Source organism: Triturus cristatus, chromosome 1_2, assembly GCF_964204655.1.
Source record: "Triturus cristatus chromosome 1_2, aTriCri1.1, whole genome shotgun sequence".
Classification (NCBI taxonomy): Eukaryota; Metazoa; Chordata; class Amphibia; order Caudata; family Salamandridae; genus Triturus; species Triturus cristatus.
This window is the reverse complement of record NC_140580.1, coordinates 1,049,998,331-1,050,017,298: the sequence shown is the minus strand read 5'-3', so window position 1 is coordinate 1,050,017,298 and position 18,968 is coordinate 1,049,998,331. Positions and strand designations below refer to the sequence as shown.

Sequence of the window (18,968 nt, the reverse complement as noted above, 5' to 3'; positions counted from 1 at the left end):
TCCTTGGCCACAAGGGAGATTTCTTCAGTCTTCTTCCTGAGGTCGAATGTCGAAGGTCCACAGTTTCTGTTCAAGTTGCAGATTCAGGATAATCTAATTTTGCAGGGCTCAGCTACCTACTGATATACTGGGCTAGTGGGCTGGGCTACCTGCAAGGTCCCTCCTATGGGTGGGACCAGGAAGGGGAGTGGCTACACCCCCTTTCCTTTGTCCAGTTTCGCGCCAGAGCTGGGGCTGGAGTGCCCCAGCACCGGTTTGAACTGGACTATGCATGGAGCACCTTGTGTGCCCCAGGCAGGTCTCATTCCTTTCAGCCCTCCCTGCTCCAATACACTAAAGTCTGTCTGGGGAGGTGCTAGCACCTCCCCAAGCAGGAAACCTATTGTCCAGGCCTCCCTGGCTGGGAGGGCTCCCAGCTGCAGGAGGTCAGACTCGTGTCTGTGGCAGCAGCATCCATTTTGTGATGCTGAGGCTTTGGTCAGAGTTACACAGCAAAGTAGGATTTTAACATGTCTCTCCCTCTAGAAGGGAGGAATAATATCCTCATCACCAGAAATGGTATGGGGGTATTATTCCAAAGTGTTAGACACCTTACACAACATGTTTTGATAAAGCCAAACCATAGTTACCATAACAGTTTAAGGTTATAAGGTACTTTAAGAGTATATGGTAGGCTATATCATAGAACAGCTATAAGGACATGGTTCCGAAAGCTGCAGACAGGCTCAGCTCATGCTAGAGCACCATCTCACATGTTACCAAGCACTCTGCCTCCAGGATTGTTAAGGCCTGCCATAGGAGTGGCTGATAGGTACACATGTGTCTATATATAAGGTAGGTATAGGAATACTACACCTAAGCAAGGGGTGATACACGACCTTGCCCCAGCTGAGTGATCAGCCAGTTGTGTCGGATTGGAAGGCCAGGCCAGGGGTGGCATAATACATGCTGCAGCCCCTGGGAGGCCTAGGGTACACCTATGCCCTGGGTACCTAGGGTACACTGTACAGGGTCCAATAAGGTGACCCTTACCAATTGGGTATTTACCTAGGGTACATGGAGTCCATTTTAAAGAGAGAGCAGACAGCCTGAGATCCTGAATGGCAGAATCTCAGGCCAACTAAGTCGAAAAACCAGCTAGACACTAGGCAAAAAATTTGGGGGTAACCATAGTCAGATATCCACCTTCCTACACAGGCATCAGACCCACGACCCACCTTAAGGAGCATAAACAAGGGATGGTAAAGAAACCAAATCCGACGAGGGACAGTGTGAGACCTCTCTTGCCCAGACACAGACGAAAGGAAAACAGAACTAGAAAGTTCCGTGCCAACGTAAGAAACAATGCAGCGAGACCCTCAACGAAGGATCCAGGCATCAGTCCCCATAACCCAAGAGGAACGAAGTACCAAGGGTCAAAACAACATGACAACGGTAGAGCATACCGCCTAAACACACACCACAGTGGAAGCCACAAGAAACAGGGGACAGTCGGAAGACTGTCTGCCCAAGAACCGGAGCCGCAGCATGAGGCCCGTGGGTGGAAGAAAAAACACCCTAATGTGTATTGCCTAGGACATGTGACAACAGTGGCAGGGCCGAGCCCAGAGCCTAGTGCCAACAGAGACAGAGGAGCCACCATTTGAGCAAAAGCTCAGGTGGTAGGCACGCAGCCAAACAAATGAAAAGGCACCACTGTGAGTGGATAACCTGCAAGGCTATGAACACAAAGAGGACACTATCCCGAAGGAAAGAGTAAGCAAGAATGTCTGACACTAATGGGGAGGAGCCAAGATGGCGACCGGAGCAGACGCTTGAGCGCCCGGCTCCGTCGGCCCTTGGCCTCGGACTATCATCCTGATTCCTATCCTCGCCGATTTTCGAGGTGTAACGTGTGCGACGACGCGCTGACCGCTCCGCCGCTTTCCCGGAGTCTGAGCCCGCCCGGATGCCGGAGTTCTTGGTGCCTTTGTTCTCTGCACTGGACCCCTGCTCTATTGTGGCCTTGGCCGGCCCCCTGGAAGCTCCGCAGTCACTGGACCCGCCGGCGCAAACCTGAGCCCCGCGGCCCCGACCCCGCCTCACACCACGGACTGTCGCCAGATGAGCCGGGGGAGAGACGCCCGGACACCTCCTGCACCTTGCACCTGACGGGCTGGAGCTATAGGGTAAGCCCCGGTGTGGCGGGTCTCCTGCCCCGCTCTGTGGACCGCGCTGTGGAAGGCTGCAGACCCCCTTCTTCTATTGCCTAGTCGGCTGCAAAGAGAGTCCGAGGGAGGGGAAGCGACTGTTGGCTTTCACCTGTTGCGGTGCAGACCTGAGGGGAATTGCCTCCTTGTTACGACCCCCCCCTGGCCTCTGTACCGTTCAGCGGTAAAACATGGCGTTGATTGCCTGCTCGCTGCTGGGGAGTGATGCTCCGGTCTCGCCCGCTGCCCGCTTCGCCCTCCCTCTACCAGACTCCAGCTCCACAGTGCCGTCCCGGATTGCTGCCGATGTGGGGGCGCAGCCTCCGCTGACATGCGGCTCCGTTCTGGCTGCCCTGCGGGACTTTCGTCTGCAATTGTGTGTTGGCTTGCAAACGCTGAGTGAGCGGTTCGACTCCATACTGTCGGCTGCGGGTCGTGAGCGCCCCGTTTGTTATCAACAAGACGTGGGTCTGCCAGTGCTTCTGTCCTCTTGTGGGGACGCAACGACTGTGTATAACCGTGCTACACTGGTGTCTGCATCTGGCTTTCCCGGCACCCAGGATCAATCGATCTCCTGCTCAATTGCGGACACTTTGTTTCCCCGTTCATTGCTGCCTGCTTTGTTGTTGCCTGCCTCACCGCGTCCGCAAGAGTATCCAGCTGAGCGACACCCGACGTCCTCGAGGAACCGTTCACGGTGGCCTACGGCTTCTTTTATGTGGAACTCCTGTACTTTACAGGCCAGGTCTGGATTTTATATGGTGCACAAGGGGACCTCAATAGATGATCGGCGGCCATTTTGTGACTCTACGTCTCCATCTTCTCCCAAGCGGCCATATTGTCTTTGTCTGCACGGGATGCGGGGCCTTCATGTGGGGGCTGGTCTAATCTTAAGCCCGCGATCGGGCCAGGGCTAGATTGATTTCTATCACCATGGTTTCACGGATGGGCTGGACTGGGACTGGAACTGTTTGCATATATTGTGCGCACTCGTCGCGATTTGTCTGCCTTCATTTAAATTGTTGTGACACGTTATCTTCACACGACCGCTTTTGGGTGTAGTGGGTTCTCAGTGTGTGGAGGCGTAGCTGGCCGGTGGTTTCGGGCGCTCTGAGGTTACGTGGGCTCCTCCCCGCTTTCTTCTTTGTTTTCTTATTTTCTTTACGCTATTCCTACTTTCTCTCTTGTCTATATTTCGGGTTCATTGGGCGACAGGCACTATGCTGGGGGGGGGGGCAGGCCGTAGCCTCCGCATTGGTGTAGGGCGGGGGGGTAATTTACTGTTTCTTTTTAGTTCTATGGGCCTTTTTCTTCTATGTCTCTGCGCTATACTTGTTTCGATTCGGGGTCCGGGTGTGGGGGGGATTGAGTGGGGGCGGCTTTGGAGGGGTGCGTATTTACTCATGTGACTATCCTGTTATATAACTGCATCGCCTCACTGTCTGAGATTTTCTATGGCCGTTTTAATGATGCTGCTGCTCTCCCGTGTGGTGAAGCCATCTTGCGGACTCGAATCTCCTTGGTTCTATCCTCTACTGACTTTTTCCTCGATAAAATTATTTTGAAAACCTTAAAATTAACCTTCACTTCTCCTTCCCCTGGTGTCAAGGATCTCTCCAGTGTATAACTCTTGAATCGTTGCTAATCTTGACCATTGATGCACAGGGGATGTAATGTTTGTCTCAGTGCTTAACCGTATTGTGGCCGGCCTGATGGTTGTAGGCCCGTATTTGTTCTTTTAATATGCACAAATAAAGGTTTTTAAAAAAAAAAAAAAAAAAAAAAAATAGAATGTCTGACACTAAGGCAAAAAAGACTTCGTATGCGAGCACCCTAGTGGCGTGTAGAATCCACGAGATACACACAAGAGACAGGAATGTCGACACGTACGTGGAATGCTTAAATCTAAAATAGGGGAGTAATGCAAGCGGCACCACGGCACCAGTGTGCTGCATAACAGTTAAGAATGCAGAAAGAATAACAGGTCCCCGAGGGGAAAGAATCCTGGTCTCCCGTGAGACAGCGGAAAAATATAGACCAAATGACTGCACTTAAAGGATAGAAGGAAGGCATAGACAGAAGCCTGGTGCCAAAAGCCTATACCGCCAAAGACAGACACCGTCTACCAAAATGGAGAACGTCGAGTAGAATACACTCACAGTAATGCCACCTAAAGAAGCACCTGTGCCACAATGGGAGTAAGAACTCACACCCAGAAAAAGATCAGGGATGGAGCACAGATCCAGGGCAGAAAAGCATAGACCAGAACAACTCCTTGAGAACTAGGAATATGCAGAGGACAGGAATGGACAAACCGGACCCCGTGTCCTGCAAGAAGCAAGGAACAGGAGACCGTGCCAGGGAAGACCTGCTCCCCTCCCAACCCCCCCCCCCTCCCCCCCCCCAGGGGTGCATGTCCACCGATAGACCGGCAAGATATGCACAGCGAGGTCGTAGGAACATGCTAGAGTGACAAAACCCCCTACAGAGGCAGGAATGTATTACGGACCAACCGTAGATAACCAATGGCAACCCTTGGCGAGAAATCAACCATATGGAACTCACCAGAGGAGATAGTAGGAAGAGGCAGCTTGCGCCAAGGTACCTGGGCAAACAAGAGTGGCAATATGAATACCAACAAATACCCCACATAGGGTAAGGCACAACCCTACAAAAGCAGGGTCCCCCTTGAGACAAGCTCGTAGGCAGAGGCCCAAAAGAAAGGTAAATACAGCTTAACCAACTGTACCAGAATAAGTAAACAACACGGCTGAGCAGCCACGCAACCTAGAACATCTGCGGCCCACAACAGGTAACAGAAAAGAGACACATATACAGGAGGCGCCTGACCGCCAAATCAGCATGGGCGTCAATATGAGTGACCCTATTAAATGGTATATCTTTAAGCCACTCCTGAACATGCTCTGGGAAAATGCTATCACGCAACCACGCATGGTGACGTATGGCAACCGACCTGGCCATAGTACGACCACAGTGTCCGTGGAGTGCAGGGCAAACCGAATTGAAAAGTGCGTCATATCATGGCCATCACGGATTAGGCGGGCCAGATCGGCACGAGAGATCCCCGGCAAGGAGGGGAGGAGCCGGTCAACAGCATCCCAAAGGGCAAATGTAGCCCGAGCAAATACACACAACGTGTTGAGGGACCGGAGTCCCGAGCTGGCGGATGCAAACACATCGTGGCCACATGACTCCAACCACCGAGACTCCAGAGTGGGAGGATGCAACGGAACAGGAGTCACAGAGAGAGCTGCCTGAAGCACAAGTCCTCCAGCTCCAGGATGGAGGGTCAAACAGGCGGGGTCAGTGGGAGCCAGCCGATGTGCCACAGCACAATCCACGGGGTCCCCCGAGGAGGATCGTGCCCACATTCCAAGAAGTATGTCAAACAATGACTTTGCAAAAGGTACGGGTCCATGTTCCCCGTGCTCTGGTGGAGAATATCCAGCAAAGTCTCCGAAGGACTAGAGACTGAGGACGGCTCCATCCTTAAAATATCTGCAGCCCCGCAAACAACCTTGACGAACGTCCCACTAGCCTCCATGGCCCCACGAGGCAGTGAAAGCAAGTCATCAGTAGGTGATGGACGCATGCTAAACAGGCCACTCAATAGAGGCTCAGCAGCAGGATGAGTAGGTCAATGCTGTCCTGGTCCTGGCTCTGGAGAGCAGTGACAAGACTCAGGGGGTGGTGAACCCACCAGGACCACATCCTCTACCACTAAAGCTGGAGATGGTACCAACGTCGAGGCGACGTCGAGCCGGCATTGGAGACCTCTGAAGAGGCCCCGACTGGCGGAGTGGAGCAAGCGTCGGCGACCTCTGAAAAGGCCTCGACCACCCTAGTCGAGCCAGTGATCTCCGAAAAGTTCTCGAGCCCTCGAGTGGAGCCAGCGTCGCATCCTCCGAAGAGGCCTAGACCGCCCTAGTCGAGCCGGCGATCTGCGAAAAGTTCTCGACCCCTCGAGTGGAGCTGGCGACCTCCGAAGAGGCCTCGACTCCTTGAGTCGAACCGGCGACGGTGACCTCCGAAAACGTCCCGACAGTCCGAGTCGAGCCGTCGACCTCCGAAAAGTCCTCGACTGCTCGGAGACGGACTGGCATAGACTCAACATTCCCCGAGGTGGAAACCCGCGGGAGAGTACGCCAAAGTGGTGTCGTGCACCGCAGGCACCTCCAGAGATGCCGCAGGGAGCCTCGGAAGGCTGTGCGACAACGCTATGGAAGGGCTCGACGTCATGGAATGACCCTCCGGGCCGTGTCCCTACATTGCGGCGACTCTGGTGTCAGAGTCTGTGCACTCGGTTGGAGCAGAGGGTAAACCTGCCAGTGGTGTTCCAACCCGAGTCCCTACCCCCCCCTATGGGGCCAGAGGCGCGCCAGGGAGGGGGGGGGGCTTGGGGGGCAAATGCTCACCTGTGGCAACTCTAGTGTCAGAGTCAGGGCACTCGGTTGGAGCCGAGGGTAAACCGGCCAGCGGTATCCCAAACTGAGTCCCTACCCCCCCTGTGGGGCCCGGAGGCGCGCCAGGGAGGGAGGGCAATGCTTACCTGAGGTAGGCGAATGATGGAGACTGTTCCGGAACCGGCCCCAACATGTGGACGACTCCGATGGAGAAGGAGACCTGCGTTGCAAGGGGTCTGTTCAGGACATCCGGACAGACAGCAGCGTCATACAGCGTTCCCGCAGTGATTGCGGTCGCAACTGGCGGCAAAGGTCGCACTCCACGGAATCATGGTGCCCTCCCAAGCACCATATACAGAGTTCCTGAGGGTCCATCGCCGGCATCTGTCGAGCAGGACCAGCACAGTTTGAAGCCCACAAAGGGCATCGAAACACTGTTCCTGGATGCGAAAGGGCGTCGAAAAGGCCTGCAATAAACAATAACAGGCCCGAGGTAATACATTCCTGGATCCGCGTTAGGACGCGGAAAAGAAGAAAACTGACGTCAGCATGCTGTGAGGGGCTTAAATGGCTCCATTGTTGTCACTTCTGTGGACGACGTCAGGACGGAGCCGGGCGCCACCTCCTCCCGGCGTGCAGAGGTATTGCTGGGGAAAAAAGATTTTCCGGATCCAGTCTGACGCCTGGGGGGATATTCTAAGTTAAGGAATCTGCGGCTAATAGGATCGCAGGACAAAAGACAGGGAGGAACTCCCCGAAGAATGGCCACGAGGAATCCTCCATAGGAGCGTACTAAGGCAAGGCAGTCGCCCAGCACCAGCATATACCCCACATAGGGTAAGCGTCAACCCCTGAAAAGGGGATCCTCTTGGGCAAAATACGCAGTCAGAGGACTGAACAGAAGAATAAACCTGCCATACGACTGAAATTTTAATAAATCAGAGAAGGCTGAACAGCCGTGGACAGCAATCGAAGAGTAAACCAGCCATACAGCTGACATCCAACAAATCAGAGAAGGCTGAACAGCTGAGCAAATGGGGAACCTACTATACACATTTGTGATAGAGGTGTAGGAAAATAAGGCACAGAACAGTGCAAAAGTAATGGCAACCCGGACAAGAGAGACTGCCGAATCCGCGTGGGGATCAAAAAGGTCCACACCATTAAACGGTAGATCTCTGAGGGCATCACAAACATTATGCGGGAAACGACTGTCGCGCAGGTGGCGGCACAAAGCCACAGATCGAGCAAGAGCTCGTCCCACAGAATGAGTGGCATCAAGGGAAGAACAGAGAGAAAATTGCACCATTCCCCTGCCATCAAGCAGAAGCGGAAGCAACTGTGACCGCGGCTTCTCTGGAATAGAAGGGTCTCTACCAGGTCCCAAAGGGTGGAGGATGAATGCGCGAACACGCACAGTATTCAAGGTGCGGAGACCCGCACTGGTAGAAGTGAAACGTTGGCGAGCACATGCGTCCAGCCACCTAGACTCCCTAGTGGGAGGTAATAATGGAAAGGCGGATGAAGACTAAGTTGAAGGCCGCCTGAACAACGAGTCCCTGAGCTGTAGGGTAAGTGGACAGGCAGAGTGGATCCCCCAGAGCAGGACGGTGCCTACGAGCAATAGCCCGATCAGCAGGGTCGCCAGAAGAGGGCCTCGCTCATGTGCCAAGCAAAATGTCAAATAGAGAGCTGCCAAATGGCAGCAAAGGCTGCACCTCAATAGGCTCCATATGGAGCAGATCCAGTAAGGGATCCGACATCAGGGGGGCCACAGGAGGCTGAAAACCAAGAATAGCAGCCGCCCTGTGAATGGCACGTGCGTAAGCAGCACCAGCTTCAGTTGCCATTCGGCTAGGCGATAATAAGCCATCGGTAGGAGACGGCTGAAGACTAAGCCGTCCACTAGACAACTAAAGTGGAGGAGCCAAGGCTGACCCAAAGGCCATGCAACACAAGGCACTTGCACCATGGGCCCCCGATCCGGGGAATCCAGAGAAGCGTCTTGACCAGGAGGCGTTGTTGTCAGCACTGGCGTCGATCGACACCGTGTGGAGGTCGCAGCGATGTCTGAGGAGCCGATCAACGCCGAGTTGGAGTAGTCTGGACATCGACAACCTCCAGAGGGGACTCTACCTGGACGCCGTCAGACATCGATCCCAGTGCAAAATATGCCAGTTTGGTCAAGCCGGGCGTCGAGCCAGCACCGCCTCCGACGTTGACGCAGGAAGCCGCTCAGGGCTATGGGAAGACTGACGGGGTGGGCTGGACGGGGGACTGGGAGGACCCACTGGGCCGTGACCCGTCGGCGTCCTATCGTCTCCGGAAACGGACTCGGTGCACACAGCCGGCACCGAGGAAGAATCTGCCGGCGAGGACCCGACATGAGTGCCCTCCACCTGTTTGGGACCCGAAGGCGCTCCAGGGAGAGGTGTGGACCCAAAGTACGACTGGAGTGCAATAGAATAAGCCTCCGTTTGGGCACACGTCGCTCCAACCCCCGGAAAGGGAGGGTATGGAGGAAGCGACTGTCGGGCGCCCTTACCTGGCAGAGAGCAAGAGGAGCGGGCACCGGCAGTAAATGAATGGGAGGAGGACCTCCGTGCTTGCTGCTTGTGCTTACCTGCCCTCGAACGATGTTCACGGGAACGACCTATGGACTGAGCCTGATCCAGAGGGGGAGAGCGGTGACGCGTAGATGCTGGACCAAACAGCCGTGTGGCCAGCAGTTTCATGCGGCGGTCTCTGAGGGACTTGAGCTTCATCCTCTGACAGGCGTCGCACTCTTTGGAGTCGTCGTGCACGCCGAGGCACCATATACAGATTATTATTATTATTATTATTATTATTATTTATTTTTATAAAGCGCATAGTCACCCGGAGGTATCCCAGCGCTGAAGAACCCTAAAACAGTAAAACTGAGGACCGAGGCTGAGTTCACGAGGGGGACATAGGAGCTAGGGAAAAAGATGTGTCTTTAGCAGTTTCCTAAAACGAAGGTATTGGGGTTCCAGACGGAGAACCCGAGGAAGGGAGTTCCAAAGACGGGCCGCATGGACCGAGAACCGTCTTCCTCCTGAACGTGCTTTCCTAAACCTTGGGGCGTTGATGAGATTTTCTGCGTTGGAACGGAGGGATCTCGTGGCTATGTAAGGGGTGATGAAATTGCGGAGAACTGGGGGGCCTTGGTTGTTCAAAGTTTTGTACACCAAACACAAGGCTTTAAATTTAATTCTCTCCCTTATAGGGAGCCAATGCAGGAGTTTGAGGGCAGGTTTGGCCGATGATCTTGCCGGGGTGTTGGTAATGATCCGGGCAGCAGTATTCTGAATCCTTTGCAGTTTATTCAGTGTTGCTTCCGGTGCACCCAGATAAATCGCATTACTATAGTCCAGTCTTGATATAATAAGACCCTGGACTAATAGTTTTTGTGATTTCGGAGGAAGAAGGGGCAGGACTTTCCTCAAGGATTTTAGAAGACCGAAACAGGTCCCTACGACCTTCTTTGCTTGCGGGGCAAATGAGAGTTCCGAGTCAATCCAAACACCCAGACTTTTCACCTCTGTCTTTGGGTCTGGGGGAGGACCTAGACATGTTGGCCACATGTCCAGAGGAAGTGAAGTTCCTTTTGAGCCGAGTACAAGGACCTCGGTTTTTGTCCCGTTTAGTTTTAGCGCTGATCTATTCATCCAATGATGGACCTGCGTGAGGCAGTTGAGGAGATCAGCTTTCTGTTGTTTAGGGTGGGACAGAGACACCACTAATTGTGTGTCGTCAGCATAGCTGATGACACTCACTCCGAAAGGGGTGATAACCTCCTCCAATGTGGACATATAGATATTAAATAATGTGGGGCTCAGGGAGGAGCCCTGAGGCACACCACATTGGAGGGGCATTTCGGAGGAGCGGGCGTTCTTCTCCCAGATCTGATAAGATCGTTGTGTCAGGAAGGATGAGAGCCAGGATAAGGCTGTGCCTTCCAGACCAACTCTTGCTAGCCTTTCGATGAGGAGTTGGTGGTCAACGGTATCGAACGCTGCGCTAAGGTCGAGGAGGATCACTGCCACTGATCCTCCTCCATCCAGCAGCGTTCTGGCTTCCTCTACCGCCGCCAGGAGGGCGATGTCCGTGCCCTGTCCTGGTCGGAAGCCCGTCTGGGAATTTTTCAGTTTGTTGTTAGCCTCTAGGTACTGCGAAAGTTTCTTGTTGATGAGTTTTTCCGCGATTTTACTTACTCCTGGGAGTAAGGAAATGGGCCGGTAATTCGCCAGGTTTTCAGGGTCAAGAGTGGGTTTCTTCAGTAAGGCCTTTACCACCGCCTTCTTCCAGCTCAGGGGCACAACTCCCTGTTGAAGTGACGTATTAATCAACTGAGTGAGGGAGGGGATGATAGAAGGGGCTACCTCTTTAAGGATCCGAAGAGGAGCAGGATCTCTGGGGGAGCCGCTCTTCATGGAGTTGAGCGTCGTCCGTACTTCGTCTGAGGTGACCTGGCCCCATGTGGACAGGCCGGTGGAAGAAGTCGGATATGGGAGAACGGTTTCTTCCCTCGGGCTCAGGGGAGGAATTGAATCCAGGATTAATCGGATTTTGTCCTGGAAAAAGTTAGCCAATTGTTGGCATTTCTCTTGGTCAACTTTAGGGTCCGAAGGGGGTCCCCGTTCTTGTTCTGGTGGTTTTGAGAGTTCTTTGAGGATAGCAAATGCTTCCTTCCCGGAGCCACCCGCTCTCTCTATTCTCTCCTGAAAAAACACGCTTTTGGTTTTCCGGATAGCGGTTTTATAATTGAGAAGAGAGATGGAGTAGATATTTTTATTTGCTCCTGTTTTATCACGTCTCCATGAGCGTTCAAATTTTTTACATTCTTGCCGTAGGGCTTTAAGCTCTGGAGTGTACCATGGAGCAGGGGATATCTTTTTAAGCTGTTTAAAAGTAGTGATTTTTGGAAGCAAAGCGTCGAGAGACGACGTAATCCAGTCACTGAATTGTTTATCGGCCGCATTCGGGTCCGAGGAAAGCTCGGGAGTGGAATCTGTAAGAGAACGGGCCCATATATCAGATGACAATTTGAGATGAGATGCGGGTCAGTGCCAGACATCTGACGTGCACAGGCTTCACAAGCCTTAAAACCCGAAGGCATTGCACACTGTTCCGGTGACACCAAAGGTGTCGAAAAGGCCTAAAAACCAGGCCAAGGAACTGCTGGTCTTCCAGGATGCGCGATGGGACGCGGAAAAGAAGAAAACTGACGTCACCGCTCTAGGAGGGGCATATATGGCTCCGCTGAAGTCACGTCCGTGAACGACGTCAGGGCAGAGCCATGCGGTGCCGCCCCCGGCGCGCAGAGGTGCTGCTGCGGAAAGTTTTCCGGATACAATCTGACGCATGGGGATATTCTAAGTTAAGGAATCTGCGGCTAGACGTCTGTCAGATAAATGATTCACCCCCATATCTCTGCTGTTCGGCCCCCCCCATCTCTGCTGTTCGCCCCCCTTCTCTGCTGTTCAGCCCCCCCATCTGAGATATGGGGGGACGAACAGCAGATTGGGGGGGGCGGGGAGCTAAACTGGTGGGGGCGCGGACTCCATCTCAACGTTGAAAGTAAGGTTGTGGTGATGTCAATAGAGCCATATAGCACCCACCCTATAGGTTTGCCATGCCCCAAGTGCCCATGACAAGGGAATGATATCAATTACTCCAGTAAGCGAGCTCAGTAATCTAAGTTGGAGACTATTACTGAAATCTCCTCTTCTTTTGTTCAACCTAGAAAGCTGCTTTAATTCCCTCTTGAAGGAGCAGGTGAGGCCTTTTGGAGGATGGGAATCCTTTCCACAGGCCTCGAATACCATCAGATCAGGCCAGTGAATCCTTCAGATTGTAGAATGAGGGTAAAACAAACTCGTCAAACAAACACCTTACCTCATATACAACCCCAGCTCTCTTCAGCTGGAGGACTATTTGTAGACTCTGTAGCGGAATATAGTTGCCCTGATGCAGAAAGGAGAGATGGAGTTGATGCCAGAGCAGGAAATTTGGGCAGGGTACTATTCTTGGTATTTCTTGGTTCCCAAGATATATGGTGATGTTTTTATCTGACTGTTCAACTCAGGTTCTTGAACCTCTGCAAGGAAATGTTTATGATGCTGTCCTTGGTCATGTAGGCATGTAGACCTATGCATGCAGTCACATGAGATCTAGGTCAACGCCACGGTGACTATAGGAGACACTGCTGAGGGACTGGTCTGTTGGTAATAAGGAGAACCTAATTTCAAGAGGTGTCCTTCACAGCACCAGCCCTTGGGTAGATCTGGAAGAACTTTAGATAGGGGGTCTTTAGTCTCCAGAGGAGCTGGTACTTCAAATCAACATGGTCAAACAACGGGCAATTCGGCTAGAATTCAAGGCCTTTTTCCCTACCCTCCGCAAACAGTCCATCCGGATCTTGACGGACAAAACAACTGTAATGTGGTACATGAGCTAGAAGGGGAGAGTGGGGTCTACCTTTCTCTATCAAGAGGAATTAAGCTTCTGGGCATATGTGCGCCAGAAAGGGAACTGGCTAGCTGCCAACCATCTGGCCGGTTACCTGAACACCAGAGCTGATAGTCTGAATTGGCATCATCTGTTCATGACCGGCAACTCCATGTGGAGGCATTATAAAACATCTACCCAGTGAGGCACCCTTCAGGTGGATCGGTTTGCAATTCTCAGCACTGCTCATTTTCTACATTTCTGTGCCCAGGAAGACTTGGGTGACTTGTTTCCACTGAAGTGGAACTTTCTACTTTTTTACCCATACCATGCGATAAAATATTTGCTCTGGCCTACCAGAGGTAATACTTGCCATAAGAGACTCAGCATACAGTACCCATGGCTCCAATGCTGGTGCTGGCACCATACAGTAATTGTTAGCATGGAGTCACTTGTGGAAAAGAATGCTGGGACTTCCATCATCTGAGAAATTCTGATCATAGTGAGCCACATGTGGCAAAATGTTGGAGCTGGCACCCTGACAACAATTTCTGCCATAAGGAAGGAAATTTGTGGCAAATGGGAGGGGTCAACAACGACAAAATGCTGACCCAACATACTAGGAGGTGATTACTGACTCAAGGGTCACCCATGGCATATGGACAGTCATAATGGCAAATTTCCGCCACTGGTGTATTGTATGAAATTTTAGGCAAGAGGGTGCACAGATGGCAATTTTTTTTTTTAAAGGGTTGGGGGGGAGAGAGGACACCCATGATAAAATGCTGGCTCTGGCACAGTGGTGGTAATATTTCAAACATGCTGAACGTTGGAAGCAGAGCAGGTGATGTGGGATTGTGCACGCCTCTCCAGTTATTGGATGGTGATTGCTGACTTACTCAATGATGTCAATAAACGTAATATTCTGCACTCACCAGTGACATGCTTACTGGGATTATTCCTATGTCCAGCGAAGTATAAGGTCACCTCTATATTTACAGGCTTGGCTTTGATTTAGTGAAAAGCCTCATCACTCTTAAGAGAGCCTTCGTGGAGCCATGGATTCATCAATTGAATCGTGATCTCAATAAGTTGGCGAGATATGAAAGCAGCTCTCTGTGGTACCATTATTCCTGTTGGCCTCACTAAACCGAGATTGCAGAAAGCATGGGAGGGGTTAGTGACTAGGTTAGAGGGATAAGCATGGCGTTGGTGGCTGCTACTCCCGTTGAAGGCCTGAGGTATGGGGAATGCAGGTTCCTTCTCTGTTTTGATTCATAGACACAGGACTACTGGTTTCAAGCAGTAGATACTGGCTGGTGAGATCTTCTCCCCCATCCCGACGCTGCCCTCATTGGATTATGCGGTAGGCTGGCCTGCCGCCCGCCTCCGGATCTTTTGTACTCACTGATGCAGTAGGTCTTAGTCATCAGATGGACTCAGTTGGGGGGGGGGGGGGTATTTATCACAGGTTGAATGGTTTTCTGTACACTTATGGTAGACCTGTTATTACGGATGTTCGGGGTTAGGAACAGATTGTAGCAGCGCATAACTGTTAGTTCTATTCCTTCTGTGAGATATGACCATACACTTACAATGCATGTACATTCATGGTGCCATGCTTTCTTTTTGATTTTCTTGATGAAACCACAATATATTTTATTTACAACAAAAGAAAATGGGGAACACAGCACATTTCGAAAAAACTAAAGTGGGGATCAATTCCCTGGGACGTCAGATTTCATTGGCTAGGATCACCCGGAAAGTCGTTGAATATTTAATGAGAGCCCATTGAAAGGGTACAGCTTTTCAGAAAATGTATGTGAAATTTATGGAAAAAATATGGTTAAATTTTGTATTTTTATACAAAATGTCCCGGAAGAGATCCACCTTTTTTCCGGACTCCCCCTTAGATGATGTTGGGTTCACTCGCTTTGTTCGCTTAATTTAGGATAAGTATTAAATCTCATGTTCAAAGATCATCAGCTGATAATGCAAGAGCAGCCAGTAAACAGAGTCTTGATGAACACTGTTTACTTTCTGTACCTTACACTAGGACTACAACTTTACACTCTTCTGAATAAATAAAAAGTACCTAAAAACTAATTTTTTAAACAAGTTGTTGCCATGTTGCATTACTGTGAATGTATTAACTATAAGAAATAAGTTATGTTCATAGCATAGCTCAAATTTAATATATGGTCTATACCAACTTATACGTGTGGAACTACTATTGTTTTTTAAACTTCCCTTTTCCCTTTGATTTATCAATACATCTCATCGAGTTGGAGGAACTATTAAATCATGACAGTTTGTGGTATAAATAATTTAGGATCCCATGCAGTACTGTGGCACTATATCTTCTTCATGTATACACACAATTGTTCATGTACTACAAAGAGCAACAAGTAATTTTGCCCCGGCACATCATATCAGCACCCTAACATAGGATGTATCTACAATAGACATTTATCAGTGTAGTGCTATAATAATCATGCAATTATGGAACTTCAGGGATGTCAATTATTGTGATGTCACCAGGGTATGGTCAGGTGATATCACTTCCTAGGAAGTTTCAGGGTCATATGTCACTTCCTCTGATGTTTTCAATGGTCAAAGGGTGTGTGATGTCACGTCTGCCAAACCTGGCATTTGGGTGAACTGACATTCATGGTTATTTGAGATACACACAAAAAAAGTGTGATGACTTCTTTGATAAAGGTATGACTCAGCAAGTCAAGTATTTCTAAAGCAGAATGTGTCTCACTTGTGCCGCCTAGTCATGTATCAGCAGCAAAGCAGCTATTATCAAAGCAGCACCTCCCAAACTATTAGTCCTGACTAAGAAAACATGGTGACCTCTAGTTCTGAAATTTATTCACAAATGTTCCACTTTAATTAAGAAAATGTTTACAGAAATACAAATGCATATTATTTCAAGTTTGTACTTTTAAGAACGTTTTAAGGCAGTAAAACTAAACATCTTAAGAGTAATAAAATAGCAAAAGTAATAGTACGTTCAATTTCCATTACATAAAGTGTTAAATAAAGAGCACCTCAATTGACTTCTCCAGTGATGGGGGATGTTACTTTAGATTCAGTTAAGTGTCATACAGACCCATACCTGCATAAGGCGCTCCAGCTGATAAAACTTGCAGTGCAAATCTTCAAAGTTTTGTTTGAAAAGTTCCCGTAGTCCATAATCAAACATGATTTTCACCAGAACACTGAAAGCCTGTTCTTCAGGCATCTGTCAAAAATGTAAGTACAACAAGCAACAGTTGTTAAAACAAGTCTCATCCATGCTTCCTTTATCTTGCCTCATCTAAATCAACGGGTTATGCACACACTGCATAAAGAGACACTGGTATGGCAAACAGTTTTGTTTAATTCCCTGTTCTACAAAACAGCCAATTTCCTGTTATGGTGAACAAATGCAATCCACGTTTAAAAAAAGTCATGACAATATGCCATGGAGGCTAGGAATCTATTGTGAATGAATGTGACTTACCTTTGGTAATGATTTTTCTGGTGGATATTCTATTGACCTGCAGATTACTTATCTTTTGAAACCCCCATTCACCAGACTAGCTGAAGAAACTTTGCAATAGCTCTCCTATGCTGGTACCTGGCACTTCGCTCCATCTTTGTGTCAGGTATTGTAACGCCCTGAACGTCTCAGGATCGTTTAACAGACACGACAATGAGGACGCAACCACTAGTGAAGGGTTAGTTGTTTTAATGAAGGCAAATATAATACAAAGAATAAAAAAAAGTTATAGTCACTGGAATCCTCCAGGCTAAGTACGTTACCAGCCCACAGCACGGATGGTCCTAACCGTCCTCTGCATATACGCCGGTCCCGGCGTATGCCAACAGAGGGCAGAAATGAAATGGCCGACAATGCCAATCGGTAGGCTGTGAGGGGCACGAAGAGTGTTGGGGAGAATCGAGGAGTCAGGGAAACACCCAGCCGGGGTCTCTACCTGAAGGGAGCAGCCGCTCAACCTCTTCCTCAGACTGCACCGGGACGCGGAGTCACCTCCTGGTGATGCGTCACCGATACCCCAATCACAAGCAAAGAAGACTGAACCGAGAGCAGCCGCTCGATCGATCCTGTGGACTTCCGAGTCTGTAACGAGGCAAACACCTCCTGGTATGCGTTACAGCTGGCAGTCCCTGTGTCTCTGGTCGGGCTGGGAGTTACGACTCCAACCAGCAAAAGCGCCACTGCGCTTGGACTCAGCCGAGTCAAAAAGCGAAGCTCAATGGTTGACCGGTAGAGCTTCCGGGTCCTTCACAGGTGACGATGGGGCAAGACACGGCCCAGGGAGTAACGACTCGACCTACCTCCGTTCTTGCCTTACTGGAGCACCACTCCGGAACACTGCTCTTCACGAAGCAGGTACGTCGGTGTGAACACAATATCCGACAGCGTTGTACCTCCCGGTTCCTCCCTTTATAGGGAGTGTTTTCCTTGAGTTATGTAACAGCTCTCCTGTTTACATAAGGGCGTGTTTCCTTGAGTTATGTAACAGCTCTCCTGTTTACATAAGGGCGTGTTTCCCTTGAGTTATGTAACAGCTCTCCTGTTTACATAAGGGCGTGTTTTCCTTGAGTTATGTAACAGCTCTCCTGTTTACATAAGGGCGTGTTTCCCTTGAGTTATGTAACAGCTCTCCTGTTTACATAACCTCTCAACCGCTAAGCATCCTGGGAGATGTAGTCCATTTTCGCCGGTTACCGTTTTCCTCCCCTCGTATGACAGGAATTCTTGACAGGTATCATGCCTGACATGACATCGACACAGCAATATAGCACTACTCCGGCACTCCGATATCTGTTCCTCGTCCATTTTTTCAGAGCCCTTAGTGGCAGAGACTAGTACAGTTCTCAAAATTGGAAAGTGGGTGGGATTGCGGATGAATTTGCAGATAGAGTATCCACCATAAAGATTGTTACCCAGGAAAAGTAACTTACTTTTATAGATACTGATGAACAAGTTACTTACATTCGGTAAATATATATCTGTAAGAAACACAGATTAGTTATAGATACCTTACCTTAGAATTACCTCCAGTCGTACGACTGGATCGAGAAAGTTAGTCGTCAGTAGTACCATTGCGCATCGGAAGGTGGCGTCGGTCGACTCTGCGTTAGTCGTTGGCATCGTGTTCGCCGTGATAACGTTGTAGTAGCCATGTAGATGCCGCCCTCGCGCGCTGACATCAGTTCTGTACACGACTTTCCACGCCAGAAGCGCAGACCCATGCAAGACACTGACCACTGGTGAACAAAACTAGGGCCCTGAAAGGAAGTCCTTAAGCTTAGATGTCAGTTCGCAGAACGGAGAGGATGGGTGGGGCGGTAAGGAATCTATAACTAACCTATGTTTCTTACAGATATATCGTTACCGAAGGCAAGTAACTTGTTCATCTGAAAGAAATAGTTATAGATTCCTTACCTTAGGATAGATACCCCAGCAATACCAACCCCAGAGGTGGGTCTACAAACCAAGTTCACATCTGAAAGTCCTGGAGAACAGAACGGCCAAAGAAGCCGTCTCTCCGGACTTGGCTGTCCAGGCAGTAGTGTTTGGTGAACGTGTTCAGCGATGCCCACGTAGCTGACTGACATGTCATTAAGGGGTACTCCCCGCCCCAATGCAGTGGTGGCTGCTGTCGCCCTGGTGGAATGGGTGCGCAGCCCCACTGGAGGCTCCTTCTTTGCCAAAGAATAGCAAGCTTTGATGCACAGAACAACCCACCTTGAGATGGTCCGTTTGTGCACGGCCTGACCTTTCTTCGCGCCCACATAACCAACAAAGAGCTGGTCGTCCACCCGGAATTGTTTGGAGCTTTCAAAGCAGATGGAAAGCGCACAT

General features: G+C 50.3%; 1 protein-coding gene across 2 annotated transcripts in view; it reads right to left on the bottom strand.

Annotated features, from left to right (window-relative positions):
* The window catches only part of RABGAP1 (RAB GTPase activating protein 1), a 1,076,978-nt gene that overhangs the window by 376,586 nt on the left and 681,424 nt on the right, over positions 1-18,968 (bottom strand). For both annotated transcript variants that reach the window (XM_085612417.1, XM_085612408.1), the window contains exon 17: positions 16,209-16,334. In XM_085612417.1, the coding sequence (XP_085468543.1) occupies positions 16,209-16,334 (126 nt within the window). The remainder of the gene's footprint in view (positions 1-16,208; positions 16,335-18,968) is intronic.